Genomic DNA, 15,000 nt, shown 5'->3' with positions numbered 1-15,000 from the left:
ATCACCCGGAGGAAACGCACGCAGACATGGGGAGAACATGCAAACTCCACACAGACAGGCTGAAATCGAACCCGGGTCCATGGCTCTGTGAGGCAGCAGTGCTAACCACTGTGCCGCTGTGATCTACAAATGAAGTCAGGGACCAGAGACTCAGGAGGCCCAGTCAGGCCCATTTATCCAGTGCGTTCTGCTGGAAAGGGTGCATTTGAAGATTTGACAGCAAGGCAGGATCAGCCTATACATCTCCCAGAAAGAAAAACACTGCTCGGACCAGTATTCTACTTCCCTGTTTTACTGGTGTTCCATTTTAATGTTTACAAGATGAGTTCAGAGCAGTTTTCTTATTTCCCTGTATTACTGTTTTTTCCTTTTGGGTCTATGATGATCCCTCCCCCTGTTTCCCCACTGTTGAACGCCCAACTGGAATATTACTGTTTACATTGACGCATAGATAATTGCCACTGGAACACACCCATGACCGAGTAAGGTCAAGGTCTCCACCCATGACTGAGTGCCTTGAGCAAAAAAGAAGACAGAGGTGGGTGGAGTTAATGGCCACAATTTAATGTTGCCAGTCCTCCAGAGTTGGCCTACAGCCTTCAGGAATTGAAACTCAAACTCCATGGCCCCTGCGACCCTGGAGAAACCTCAGAGGAGCATTAAAAATAATTGTTTTCATTTTCCTTGAACAACTCTCTTTGCCAGGTATAAAAACATTAAAAATGGGGAGGAAAGTCCATTTGGCTGACAGTCAAGTATCATCCAATTGGGTAACGAATTTCTTTGCTTTCAATTGATGTAGGAAAGTTATATATCACAAGGATAGATTGTTGGCTGCCTAATCACTAAAGTCTTTAATGTTTAAAGTTTATTTATCAGTGTCACAAGTAGGCTCACATTAACACTGCAATGAAGCTACTGTTAAAATCCCCTAGTTGTCACACTCCGGCGCCAAACAAACTGAGGGACAAAACAAAAGAGGCAGACCCACTGCCTTCAACAAAAACAAATCACAAGTGAAACTTAAAGCATCAAACTAGAATGTGATTAAAAGGGTCGATAAGCCACCCCCCAGTTCCTGCAGTGCCCACCGCGCACAGACGTCCTCAACAGCGCCTCTCCTGGGCGATGCTGGTTCCAGCACTGACCTCTTATTCTGAGGCCGGTTTGGAGACAGTGGACTCATTTAAGGTTTAATTAAAGCCAATTAGAAGAGGTTTACTGGAATTTTCTAGTTGGCTTCCAGTTTTCCGCACCTGTGGAGGGCAGTCTGGGTGCCTGGAGGAGGGCACCGAATGGCAGTCTGAGGGGCCAGCACTCCAGGCAGGACAAGTGTCCTGTAGAGAGATTTCCTCCTCCTCCAGGCTGGCTGGCGTATGTACTGTGTCTCCATCTCAATCTGGGAGCGTCCCAGTCAGTGATGGTTTCCCCCCAGGGCCGGTTCAGTTCCCCGGCAACAGTCCTGACTCCTGCTTCCCAACCCCAAAGGGAAAACCATCCCTATAAAGCTAAGTGGCCAAGTGGTTGTGTTTAGAGAGTCAGAGAGATGTAAGGCATGGAAACAGCCCCTTCAGCCCAACTCCTGATCAGGTTCCCTAAACTGAACTAATCCTATTTGCCTGCATTTGGTCTACATTTCTCTAAACCTTTCCCATCCATGTACCTGTCCAAATGTCTTTTCAATGTTGTAATTGTACCCGCCTCCTCTGGCAGCTCATTCCATATACGTGCCACCCTCTGTGTGAAAAAGTTCTCCCTCAGGTCCCTTTTAAATCTTCCCTCTTTCACCTTAAACCTATGACCTTTAGTTTTGGGCTCTCCTATCCTGGAGAAAAGAGCTTGGCTTAGCAATGCCCCTCATGACTTTATAAACCACGCTAAGATCACCCCTCATTCTCCTACACTGTAGTGTCTGTCCTTTGGGAAACTTGTTGTCATCGTCTGCTCCGACTGAGATTGATCCTACCTGAATGCGGCTCATCTGGTCAACTGGGAACATCAGAAACAGATCAATTCCAACTTCCATTGAAGAACGCACCCGTTGATAACTGATTTTTATGGGTGAGGCACCCAGCAGGTCTCTCAAGTACACCCCGGACAATAAGGAATGATCGATAAATGCTGGTCTTAAAGTGACAACCACATCTCGCAGATGGAATTTTTTCAAAAAGAGCGACGTGGAATGACTAGGCCTCAACTCACAACCTCCAATAACCTGTTCACAAAACACTGCGTTTTCATGGTGCAAGCTGAAACTTTATAATAGATAGAAATCAGGTAGACTGATGTCTAATCTGAAGATGGGAAAATTGGAGCATGAAAAATTCAAAAGGAAAACGGGTAATTTATGTAGGTTGAATCAGACAATGAGATTAGAGCACGATAGATCATTTTTAACGTGCTTTCCTTTCGAATGTTGTGGGCCGCATAGAATACCCAGACAGAAAGTGGCAACTGCAACAATTTCCATTGTGTGCTTAATGCAGGAACAATGGCAAGATGCTTTACACAGTGGGGAGAAAGAAAATAACTAAAAGGAACAATGGAGTGAACAGCATGCCTTGCTTTGAGATGGGTGGTACTCACCCATGATGAAGGAGCAGCGCCTCGTGATTCCAAATAAACTTTAACTGGTGTTGAGAGATTTCTTACTGTGCCCACGCCAGTCTCCACATCATGGCTACCATCGACATCAGAAACTGCCAGCTCAAAGTGGAGAGGATCTCCAAGAAGATTGCACATATCGACACATGCTCTGAGAGTTAGGAGAGCTGAGTAAACACAACTGGCTGAACACATAAGCTTGTGGGAACGTCTTTAAATGTGCAGAATTGACAATTGGGGGGGGGGGGTTTATGGAAGAAAATCCAGAGAGTAGGACCAAGAGGCTGAAGGTTATAGTGCTCATGGTGGATCATAAAGTGGGAGGATACAGAAGCAGATCCGGAGAACCAAAGAGGGAATTTCAAAGGTGGGATGGGCTATGAAGGAATTTGAAGGTAAATCCAAAAGTTTAAATTCAATACACTTTGGCCTACAAGCTGTCCGACCCCAAGTCTGTCACCACCCATTCTGAAGTTACTGTAAAAATCCCCTAATAAATGGAATAGGATGACATGTGGCTAACATGGCTTAACACCAGCTACAGGAAAGGATTTTGAACTGAACCAGGATGATGGTATTTCAATTTTCTACAGCAACCCCCAATCTCTGAGCAACTTCCCCAAGTGAAATGTATATTTAGGGTATTTAGTCCCAAGTAGTGCTGAGACATGGCAGTGTGTGATGTAGCTTCGGTGGGCATCAGGAAATGTGTTGACATAAAAACAGACATATTACTGTTAACTCTGATTCTTTCTCCACAGATGCTGCCAGATCTGTGAGGTTTTCCAGCATTTTCTGTTTTTAATCACAGCTCAAGGTTTTCAATACCTCGGTGCTTGTTGTTTTAAGCATTACCTTTCTGTTCGTATAAAATACACTCCCAACCAATGTCCTGCTGACTTCTCCTGCGCCATCCTTCCCCTCCCCTCCCTAGATACCTGCAGTGAAAGATTCATAGAATCACAGAACCCTACAGTGCAGAAAGAGGCCCTTCGGCCCATCAAGTCTGCACCGAACACAATCCCATCCCAGGCCCTACCCCCATATCCCTACACATTATACCCACTAATCCCTCTAACCTACACATCCCTGGACACTAAGGGGCTATTTCTTAGCATTGTCAATCAACCTAACCCACACATCTTTGGACTGTGGGAGGAAAGTGGAGCGCCCGGAGGAAACCCACACAGACACAGGGGAGAATGGGCAAACGCCACACAGACAGTGACCCGAGGCTGGAATTGAACCTGGGTTCCTGGAGCTTTGAGGCAGCAGTGCTAACCACTGTGCCACCGTGGGATGAAGGGAAGGAGAAACTTTGTCAGGAACATGCAGAAGCATTCTCTCCACAGATGCTGTCAGACCTGCTGAGATTTTCCAGCATTTTCTGCTTTTGTTACCCCACTCTGTTGTCTGAATTCGACAAGTGTGGCCTTTATGAATGATTGGTTATAATAAATGAATCTAAACTGTAGTTTTGCAATCTAATTATGTAGGACTTCCAAATTTGCTTGAAACTTCATCAGAATGTGAACAGTGAAGATGTTAAGAGGCTTCAAAGATGACATAGGAGCATTGTAATTAGGAGAAGTAGGCCATTCAGCCTTTTGAGCCTGCTCCGCCATTCAATCAGATCATAGATAATCTCTTCCTGGTCTCAAATCCAACTCCCCACTTGCTACCTCATATCCCTTTAACCCATTTTTAAAATTGGAAATATATCTATCTTCTTTTTGAAACTTAACGATTCAGATTCCATCGCACTAGGGGGCAGTGAGTTCCACAGCGGAAAGCAGTTCCTCCTCATCTCAATTTTAAATCTACCTGTGACCTCACGTTCTAGATTGCCCCACAAGCAGAAACATTAGGTCTACACTTACTTTATCCATCTCTTTCAGTATTATATAAACTTCAATCAGATCCCTTTGCATCCTTCTAAACTCCATCAAGTACAAGCCTAAACTGTTTAATCTCTCCTCATGCGTCAACCTTTTCATTCCTGGAATCAATCTGGTGAACCTCCTCTGAACTGCCTCCAATGCCACCACATCCTTCCTCAAATAAGGAGGCCAAAAATGGACACAATACTCCGGATGTGGTCTCACCAACACCCTGTACAATTGCATCAGCATTTCTCTACTTTTATATTCCAGTCCTTTTTCAATAAATGCCAATATCCCATTTGCCTTGGAACTGCATATCGACTTTCTGCGATTCATGAACATAGACATCCAGATCCCTCTGCCCAGATGCATTTTGAATCTGCTTTCCATTTAGATAGTAATTTGTCTTTCTATTTTATCTGCCAAAATGGACAACATCACCCTTATTCACATTAAACTCCATCTGCCAAATTTTGGCCCATTTTCTAGTCTATCTATATCCGTCTGTAAAATCTTTACATCCTTATCACTGTCTGCTTTCCCACCTATTTTAGTATCATCCACAAACTTTGCGATGTTACACTCTGTCCCTGCTTACAGATCATTTATAAGCTGATTGAGGCAAGTTGAGTGAGTGGGCAAATACATGGAAGATGAATAAATGAATAGATGAAGATGAATACCCACATTGGATGGAGAAACAGAATGGCAGAGTATTCATAGAATGATACAGTGCAGAAGAGGCCATTCAGCCCATCGAGTCTACACCAATATGTGAGAAGCACCTGACCTCCCACTTGATCCCATTTACCAGCACTGGGTCCATAGCCTTGAATGTTATGTCTAGCCAAGTGCTCATCCCGGAACTTCTTAAAGGATGTGACACAACACGCCTCTACATTCTCCCAGGCAGCGCATTCCAGACTGTCACCACCCTCTGGGTAAAAAGGTTTTCCCTCACATCCCCCCTAAACCTCCTGCCCCTCACCTCCCCTGGTGACTGACCCTTCAACTTAGGGGAAAAGCTGGTCCTTATTCACTGTCTCCATGCCCCTCATGATCTTGTACACTTTGATCAGGTTGCCCCTCAGACTTCTCTGTCCCAACAGAAACAACCCAAGCTTACCTAACTTCTCTTCGCAACTTAAATCTTCCATCCCAGGTAGCATTCCGGTGAATCTCCTCTGCACCTCCTCCAGTGCAATCACATCCTTCCTATAATGTGGCGACCAGAACTGCATGCAGTCCCCTAGCTGCAACCTCATCAAGGTCCCTCTTATATGTAATTATTTATATGGTGATAAGATTGGAAATTATCGACACACAAAGGGAACTGGGTGTCTTGTATACCTGTCACTGAAAGCAAGTATGCAGGTGCAGCAAGCAGTTAGCAAGGTAAATGGTATATTGGCCTTCATTGCAAGAGGACTTGAATAGAGGACAAAGATGTTTTACTGCAGTTGTACAAGGCCTTGGTGAGATCACACCTGGAATTGTGTGGCGTTTTGATCTCCCTATCTAAGAAAGGATATACTCGCCATGGAGGGGATCACTTTAAAACAATTCTGACAGGGATGGATGTCAGGATAAAAACAAGTTACTGCAGATGCTAGAATGTGAAATAAAAACAGAAAATGCTGGAAAATCTCAGCAGATCTGACAGCATCTGTGGTGAGAAAATATTGCGAACATTTCGAGTCTAGATGACCCTTTCTCAGAGGTAATGTTTTCTCTGGCTGATGGGGTTGTATTGCGGGCGGGAGGGGATGCTGATGTAGAATGATGGGTCACAGTCTCAGGATATGGAGTAGACCATTTAGGACTGAGATGAGGAGTAACATCTCCTGTGGAATTCACCAGCACAGAAGGTCGTGGTGAAAATATTTAAAGCAGAAATAGATTTCTAGACACTAAAGGTGTCAGGGGGTATGGTGAGAGTGTGCAGGTGTGGCATCGAGTGTGAGGATCAGCCAAAATCACACTGCATTGTGGAACACACTCAAAGGGCTGAATGGCATACTCCTGCTCCTATTTTCAATGTTTCTATTTTTTAATAGAATCATAAAATGATTTATTTATTAGTGTCACAAGTAGGCTTACACTAACACTGCAATGAAGTTACTGTGGATATCCCCTATTCGCTCCGGCACCTGTTTGGATGCGCTGAGGGAGAATTTAACACGGCCATTTCACCTAACTCACACTTCTTTGGAGTGTGGGAGAAAACTGGAGCACTCGGAATAAACCCACGCAGACACGCAAAGAATATGCAAACTCCACACAGACAGTGACCCAAGCCAGGAATTGAACCTGGGTCCCTGGCGCTGTGAGGTAGCAATGCTAACCATTGTGTCACCATGCCGCCCCGCCATAGAACCTACAGTGCAGACAGTAGCCATTCAGCCCATCAGGACCACAATCCCACCCAGCCTCTATTCCCATAGCCCCAAATATTTATTCTAGATAGTCCTCCTGACACAAAGGGGCAATTCAGCACGGCCAATCCATCTAACCTTCACGTTTTTTGGATTTGTTTCTTTAAGCAAAGTCAGTAAACATTTGACCCTGTGAGTCAAAAAACACAGTTTAAACTAATCCCAAGGATTGATCTCTTCAGGATCTGACACTCAAATGCAAAATACTTCAAAGCCTTTTGCATTTTTTCACGTGGTTTCTTTTCCCCAGGGCTGCTGTCTGGGAGGCTGATGTTAGCAATTAAGCTATTACTGGATTGGGAGTGTCAGAACGTTTGGGATCCTTGTTCTATCACCTCAGGCAGAAAATAAATCCAACTGGTCGAAAGTTTTTTTTGAGCAAACTGATCTATGCTCTTTACGAATGGAAACAATGAGAGGTGGTAAATACATCCCAGTCTGTTACTGAACAGAAAAGAAAAGCAGTTGGTCTTACATGTTCCTTTTTATCTCCGAAATGAATTAAATGCTAACACTTATTTTCAGGTGAATATAAAATCTTGCTAACTTACAAGAATCTCAGCCGCTGGGATCATCTGAGGATTCAGACTGCAAAGGGATCTTGAATTCTACCCATTTCTGCGAACATTCTCAAACTGGCTAATTAACAGGCTGTCTAGCAACCCTCCTCCAACTAGGGACGGCAGGTGGGTTTGACAGGGGGAGGAGCCAACTGGTGTCTTGCTCCAATGAGAGTTTTGGAAATTATGGCATCTTTTGTACTGATTGTTGTTTCTAACTCTTCAAAGTCCACGTGTTATATATTCTTTTCTCTTGTAGTTTCTTGGCTAATCAGTTACATCGGGTAGGTCACACTGTGCGCATGCCTGACACAAACCACCTACCCTCCCAAAACAGGCTCTTTATCCAGAGCTTCATCATGGCAAGTGGTTACAGAGAGGGTAGAAGAAATGTATCATGGATGTCCTCAAAACTGTCCTGAAACAACGCAGCATCCCCACTGATTGGTGGAATCTCTTGCTCGAGGCCGACCAAAATGAAGAAGCATCACCTATGAAGGTGTCAACTATTTTGAACATTGTTGACAGGCCCAGGTCCAAAACAGCGGAAGGAGCATACCAAACTCCGAGCATCTCACCCACCCGCCTCATCAAACACTACCTGCTCCACCTGTGGCAGAGTGTATGGATCCGGCATTAGACGAATAAATCAACAATACAAAACCAAACAACAAAACCAACAATACAAGAAAATCATTCTTGCCCCAAGTGGCTGCCTAAGAAGGCGATGACGACTTTCCAACCACAATGAAACCTGTTCATTTATTTGGATCTTTCCTGGTCAGTAAGGCTTAGAAAGCATCTCTACCAAAATGATTTTGAATTTTAGCAACCATAGTATTTATTCCATCCAGGAAAAATACAATTTACCATTGTGTCAGCCAAATGAAGATTGAGCCACACAGATTCAGGATGATCATCGGGTGATAAGTCACATGTTGTTGTGGCATGCATTAAAGCAATCTTTATACTCAATTGTCTATGCATAGAATGAATGGAGGCATCCCCAGAGTATTCTTCAAGTGCAGAAAAATATATTTTCTAGTCACAAAAGAATCATGTGGATCTTCACTGAGAATACTTTGGTTATTTTACAGCTGAAAGGTTTGACTAGAAGATTATAAAAAGCCTCTGGGCTAAAACATGTCCTTTGGCCTTGGGAGTTTGCAAATTGCCACCAGCATGCGTGGGTTCTGGCGAAGGTGGACAGTACCCAACTTACTTGATTGTAGTATTAGACTGTGTATTTGCATATCCAGGTGGCACGGCAGTACAGTAGTTAGCACTGCTGTCTCACAGCACCTCACAGGGATCTGGATTCAATTCCAGGCTTGCATCACTGGCTGCGCGGAGCTTGCATGTTCTCCCCATGTTTACGTGGGTTTCCTCCCACAGCCTGAAAGATGCGTTGGTTAGGTGCATTGGCCTCAGTGTACACGAACAGGAGCCACAGTGTGGCAACTAGGAGATTTTCACAGTAACTTCATTGCAGTGTTAATGTTGTGACACATTCACCCTACTCTTTGGCAATAATTATCTGCTGCAAATAGTGAGAATCTGGACTTCTTGCTGTCTACGCTCCCCATCCTGTTAATGACATGCTGATTGATAAAAAGAGAAACATGTTGCTGAAACATTTCATCCAATACTCCTCAGGACAAATGCAAGAATGCCGAAATTTATAACATAATTTGGCAATCTTCTGTTTGACCTGATGAGTGCGTGATGAAAAGCTTTGACTGCATGTCTCTCTTTTCAGAAAATTTAAATTATGTGATATCAAGTCACTTCTTATATTAGTTATGTTTATTGTACACAGAAGTAGGCATTAACTGCGGATTATATAGGTGCACTCATAAATAAACTCAGATTACAATTGTGGATTGTCGGATCAGGCCATGTATGCTTGTTAAGTGTATCGTTACATATACATGTTTCGAAAAGTGTGTAAGGAGAGGCTCCAGTTCTGGCCTTCCAGAATAGAACACTGATCATCACTTTCCTCGCAACGATCTTCTCATTTTGATTTCCTGCATTCAGGCTGCTGCCTGCTCACCTCTGCAGCCTCAGGAGAGAGAGTGAGTGAATGGGGAACAGCACAGGCTGACAAAGGTGCCTGTCACTTGATCTAATGCTCGCGTCCACCAACTCAGATACCAACACACCACGTACCTTAAAGGCTTATGGTGGTTACGTGGTGGGTCACGGAGCATGATGGAGCTGCAGTCGTGACATAGGCAACAGATGAAGCATTTGCCACTGGAGTGCGAGATCTCAGCCAAGTTCTCTTGCTGGGGTTTTGGATGAGGACTCGATAGGGATGCGTACAGGAGAGTGTGCATGCACAGTGAGCTGCTGGGTCTGTTGGCTGGCCTGTCACTGTCACTGCCAAGCTGGCAGAGGGCATCACACAGAGCCTTTTCCCTTTTCACATTTCACAACCAGTGTCCCATCTCCATTTTGCTGCAGACACCTTTCTCAAGATGGAGCAGCCATGGGCTGTGCCTGAACTTACACCATGGATCCAAATTTCAAGGCTCTCATCACCACATGATTTAACTCAGACATCTGTTAATCAAAAGGGACATCTTAGGACAACTATAGTAATCCATTAATGAGGAGGAGAGTTTGATTATGCTCCCAACTCGCAACAAGAGAGACGACGGCCTTGTGGCATTTTCACAAGACTATCAATCCAGAAACTTAGCTAATGTTCTGGGAACCTGGGTTCGAATCCTGCCACGGCAGTTGGTGGAATTTGAATTCAATAAAAAATATCTGGAATTAAGAATCTATGGATGACTGTGAAACTATTGTCGATCGTCAGAAAAACCCATCTGGTTCACTCACATCCATTAGGGAAGAAAATCTGCCATCCTTACCTGGCCTGGCCTGGCCTACACGTGACTCCAGAGGCACAGCAATGTGGTTGACTCTCAATTGCCCTCCAGGGCAACTAGGGATGGACAATAAATGGCCAGCCAGCGACGCCCATATCCCATGAATGAATAAAAAAACCCTGCTCATTTTGATGACAATTTAAATTTTCTTCATGCAACTGTAGATTTTTGTACTGATAAAGCTCAGTGAACCATGCGGGCACAAACAAGACATTTATTCTGTGAAATGATTCATTAAAAAGTCAAAAAGGTGACTGTGAAGCCTTACTCTGACACAGCATGTGTTGCAGCCTCCGAGTGGTAGCGATAGAGGAGCAGGCAGTGATCCACTCGAAATATTCCCCCGCCCTTCCGAAGATTTTCATAGAAGAGCAGCAAATCCTCAGGGACACCCTACAGGAATAAATCAATCAGCAATCAACATGAGAACCTTGAGTGAGACAGCCATGCAAAACTTCAGATATTCATCAGCAAGGCTGAAACAACTGCTTCAAGCGTTGTGTCTTATTCAAATAACCTGTACCACTGGGCACTGAACACAGATGAGATCTTTCAACACTGCTGCCTGGCTTTCTTAATGGATGCAGGCTATATTCAAATGTGCACTGGTTCAAGCCTCAATACTGCCCTGTCTGGGTCTCCTTGGCTTGGTCTACCCAAATGTGGAAACCAGAAACGTAACCTGATAATCATGGCACATTGCTCGCTGGAAATCTACATGCACCAGCATCATGGTGATGTAGCAAATCTGAAAGAATATGTAATGGGCTGGATTTTATGGTTAGCAATAAATGAACGTCAACTAGCCATTTGATATATTTCGCATTGGCAAGGAATGAGAATCCACACTTGCAAAATTGAATTCTCATTGCTGGAGAGATTGTTGGTAGTAATTAAGATTATCATGCTGTTAAAAGGGCATTTACACTGGAAGTGACAAGTTGACATTGTCTGGCCAGCTAAGGAGGCCAGTGGTTTGGTGGCACAGTGGTTAGCACTGCTGCCTCACAGCGCCAGGGACCAAGATTCAATTTCTGGCTTGGGTCACTGTCTGTGTGGAGTCTGCGTGGGTTTCCTCTGGGTACTCTGGTTTTCTGAAAGACGTGCTGGTTAGGTACATTGACCCAAACAGGTACCACAGTGTGGCGACTAGGGGAATTTCAGTGACTTCATTGCAGTGTTAATGAAAGCCTTACTTGTGACTAATAAATAAACTTTAAACTTAAATACTTTAAAACGTTAAACTTTATTTATTAGAATTAAATAAAGAAATTTCACGGCGATTTGTGTGTTTCAATAATTTGTACAGCTTCCGGAGTACGGCATTGTGGCACAGTGGTTAAGATTGCTGCATCACAGCAGCAGGGACTCGGGTTCAATTCCAGCCTTAGGTCATTATCTGTGTAGAATTTGCACATTCTCCCTGTGCCTGCATGGGTTTCCTCTGGTTTCCTCCCACAGTTCAAAGATGTGCTTGTTAGGTTGACTGGCCATGCTAAATTGCCCCTTAGTATTTTCGGCGCAACTTGTGGGCCGAAGGGCCTGTTTGTGCTGTAGTGTTCTGTGTTCTATTAGGGGGACTAGCTAAGTAAATACGTGGGGTTACAGGGATAGGGCCTGGGCGGAATTGTTGTCAATGCAGATTCGATGGGTCTCCTTTAACACTGTAGGGACTCTATGGAGGAGCAAGGAGTCACAGTCAAGAGCTTCTTGACATATGTGTTCGACTACATGTGTGACGGACACTGAAAGTGGATGTCTGGCCTGTATACTTTGATAAAGGTCAGTGCCATTACCCTCACTGTTTTCCAGACAGATTACTCCTGGCAATCACCTGGTGTCACATTATATTGTGGCTTTGGAAAAAGGCCTAAAGAAGTGTTATCAGTCTACATTCCTAACAGAGTGATGCTCTGACCCAAGGCTTCATTTCCTCCTCAATGTCCTTGAACATATTGTTCCTCCAAACAGGGACAGAGTTACAATGAGGCAGACTGTGCCTTGGCATAGTGCCCCTAAAGACAGGTGGGCCCCAACATGGAGGCTTTCTGATGTCTTTCCCCGCTATTCAGGTAGAGGCATGTATTGCAAACCTGCCCAACAATTCAGAAGTTAATCTGTATTCTCAGACAATGAGAAGGCTGGATTTATCTGATTGACTACAGTTCGGGCGCTGTGCAGACATCCACCCGCTCGTAACCACATCACCCCTGCTGCATGTGGCTGGCCAGGCATCTGTACAGTGATGGAGCACAGTGTCTGTGGGAGGCCAGCGTTCTCAGAAAGCTTCAGCGAGAACGACTGTTTCATATCCCAGGCTGGAGTTGGAGGTGCGCACCTGCAAATCTCACTCCTGGAGGCAGGAATCAGTATCACAGGCATTTAATAACCTCTATCCCAGCTCTCTCCCTTCGCCCCCAAACCCCTCTCCTCCGTCACCCTCATAGCCTCTCCTTCAGTCCCCATCATCCCTACTTCATGTTTCATTATTCTCTCCTTTACCACTCATCCTCCCTTCCTTCATCCCCCTCATTTCCCCTCTCCTTCACTGCCCTGTACACCTGAGATATCTGATATCCAGGTGGGACATTTCACAGCACAGAAGGAAGTCACTCAGCCCCGCAGTGGAGCAGAGCAGTTCTCAGACAGCATTATTCCTATTGTCCAATTTGCTATACTCTTTTTTGTTTCAGATCTGAATCAGCGATGGATTCCAAACCTACCACTGTTTCTGGTGCGAACATCCCATGTCTTAACCACTGAAACCTTACAGTGCAAAAGGCGGTCATTTGGCCCATTGAATCTGCGCTGACCCGCTGACTCAGCACTCTACCTAAACCCATCCTGCCGCCCTATCCCTGTAACCCCGCGCACTGATCATTGCCAATCCATCTAACCTGCACATCTTTGATTGTGGGAGGAAATCAGAGCGCTCGGAAACACGCAAAGTCCACACAGTCACCTAAGGCCGGAATCAAACCTGCATCCCTGGCACTGTGAGGCAGGTGCCACCATGCTACTTTCTAACAACCCCTCAATTCACATCAATAGTCATTGTACATCAAGTTTGATTTAGTTAAGAACATTATTGTTGCACACAACTTGGTATCAGCTGTAAAAATGAATTCAACTTCCAGGTACAAAGAAAGGTAGACTTGGGTATACTGTTTAATGGAAATAACTTTATTTTTCTTCTCAACTTATTTCCATCTATAGTCAGAAAATATTGTTATGTCCTTTTCACAAATTGGAGAGAATATGCTCAGTTGAAATCTAAGTGTCTTATTGAAGATACGTAGGGAAAGTAGCCTGAAAATAAATACTTCATAAAATATAAAACATTGGCAAGATTGCATTTATAGGATAGAGCTGAAATTTTTTCTACTTTCTCAGAAGACGAAGGAAATTTGGCATGTCAGCTACGACTCTCACCAACTTTCACAGATGCACCATAGCAAGCATTGTTGTATCACAGTTTAGTATGGGCTCCTGCTCTGCCCAAGACCACAAGGAACACAAAGCGTCATGAATAAAGGCCAGTCCATCACTCAAACCAGCCTCCCATCCACTGACTCTGTCTACACTTCCTGCTGCCTCAGCAAAGTAGCTAGCATAATTAAGGACATAATGCACCCCAGACATGCTCTCTTTCACTTTCTTTCATCAGGAAAAAGATATAAAAGTCTGAAGTCACATACCAACTGACTCAAGAATAGCTTCCTCCCCACTGTCATCAGACTTTGGAATGAACATACCTCACACTACGTTGATCTTTCTCTATACCCTAGCTATGATTGTAACACTACATTCTGCACTCTCTCACTTCCTTCTCTTTGAACGATATGCTTTGTCTGTATAGTGCGCAAGAAACAGTACTTTTCACTGCGCACGAAAACGTGTGAGAATAATAAATCAAATCAAATAAAGCCACAATTGAATGCCAAAAATGCATTGAAGAGAAAAACAAATAGTTGGCATGCCCATGGTAAAGCTTTACAAGTTCTACAAGTGGCCAAAAAAGCCACATAGGTCCTTTGAAAGATTTAGCATGATGGTCAGGATTGAGGAACAAGACGTGGCTGAAATGAAAATATATACGGCTGCATTCATTTTCATTATTGAAGATGATACAGTGGTAGGTACAAATGCTTTACATAAATGGCCTTAGCTTGGTTTGAAGTACTGGAGATTGATCAGGTTGCTGGGCCTGATAAAAGTTTTAACCTCCAATGCTACAGAAAATTAGAGAGGTAGTACGACTAGTTAGAATTGATGGAGAAAAAGTTTGATGCATGAATGCTTGCAGTAATGTGCCCCATGCATTGATATCTAGATAGGAACATAGGGAAAAAAGAAGACCATTCAAGCCCTTTGAGCTTCTTCTGCCATTAAGGCTGATCTGTATTTTAACTTTATTTGTCCATTTTTTTCTCCATATCTTCTAAGTACAGCTCTGTAATTCATGTTTTAAGGCTTAATTGCATACTTATATTCTGGCTACGCTAAAGACTAACAATTCAATGATTCATGGTTCAACTGGCCAACTGGCATTTATAATTTTCACTTAAAATCATAGTTTTGCTGATGTTAGGGTTAGAGGAATCAAATGATTAATATG

The 15,000-nt window shown here is 43.9% G+C and overlaps 1 protein-coding gene across 2 annotated transcripts in view; it reads right to left on the bottom strand.

The window, feature by feature from the left end:
- qtgal (queuosine-tRNA galactosyltransferase) overlaps positions 1–15,000 on the bottom strand; it is a 301,592-nt gene that overhangs the window by 73,649 nt on the left and 212,943 nt on the right. For both annotated transcript variants that reach the window (XR_013889124.1, XM_080209035.1), the window contains exon 8: positions 10,651–10,775. Coding sequence is in view for 1 of the 2 variants with exons in the window: in XM_080209035.1 (XP_080065161.1) it covers positions 10,651–10,775 (125 nt within the window). In the remaining variant the exon portion in view is untranslated. The remainder of the gene's footprint in view (positions 1–10,650; positions 10,776–15,000) is intronic.

Source organism: Carcharhinus amblyrhynchos, chromosome 21 (genome assembly GCF_965287045.1).
Source record: "Carcharhinus amblyrhynchos chromosome 21, sCarAmb.v2.hapA, whole genome shotgun sequence".
Lineage (NCBI taxonomy): Eukaryota > Metazoa > Chordata > Chondrichthyes > Carcharhiniformes > Carcharhinidae > Carcharhinus > Carcharhinus amblyrhynchos.
Note: the sequence above shows the minus strand (reverse complement) of the source record. Positions and strands in the feature narration are given on the sequence as shown.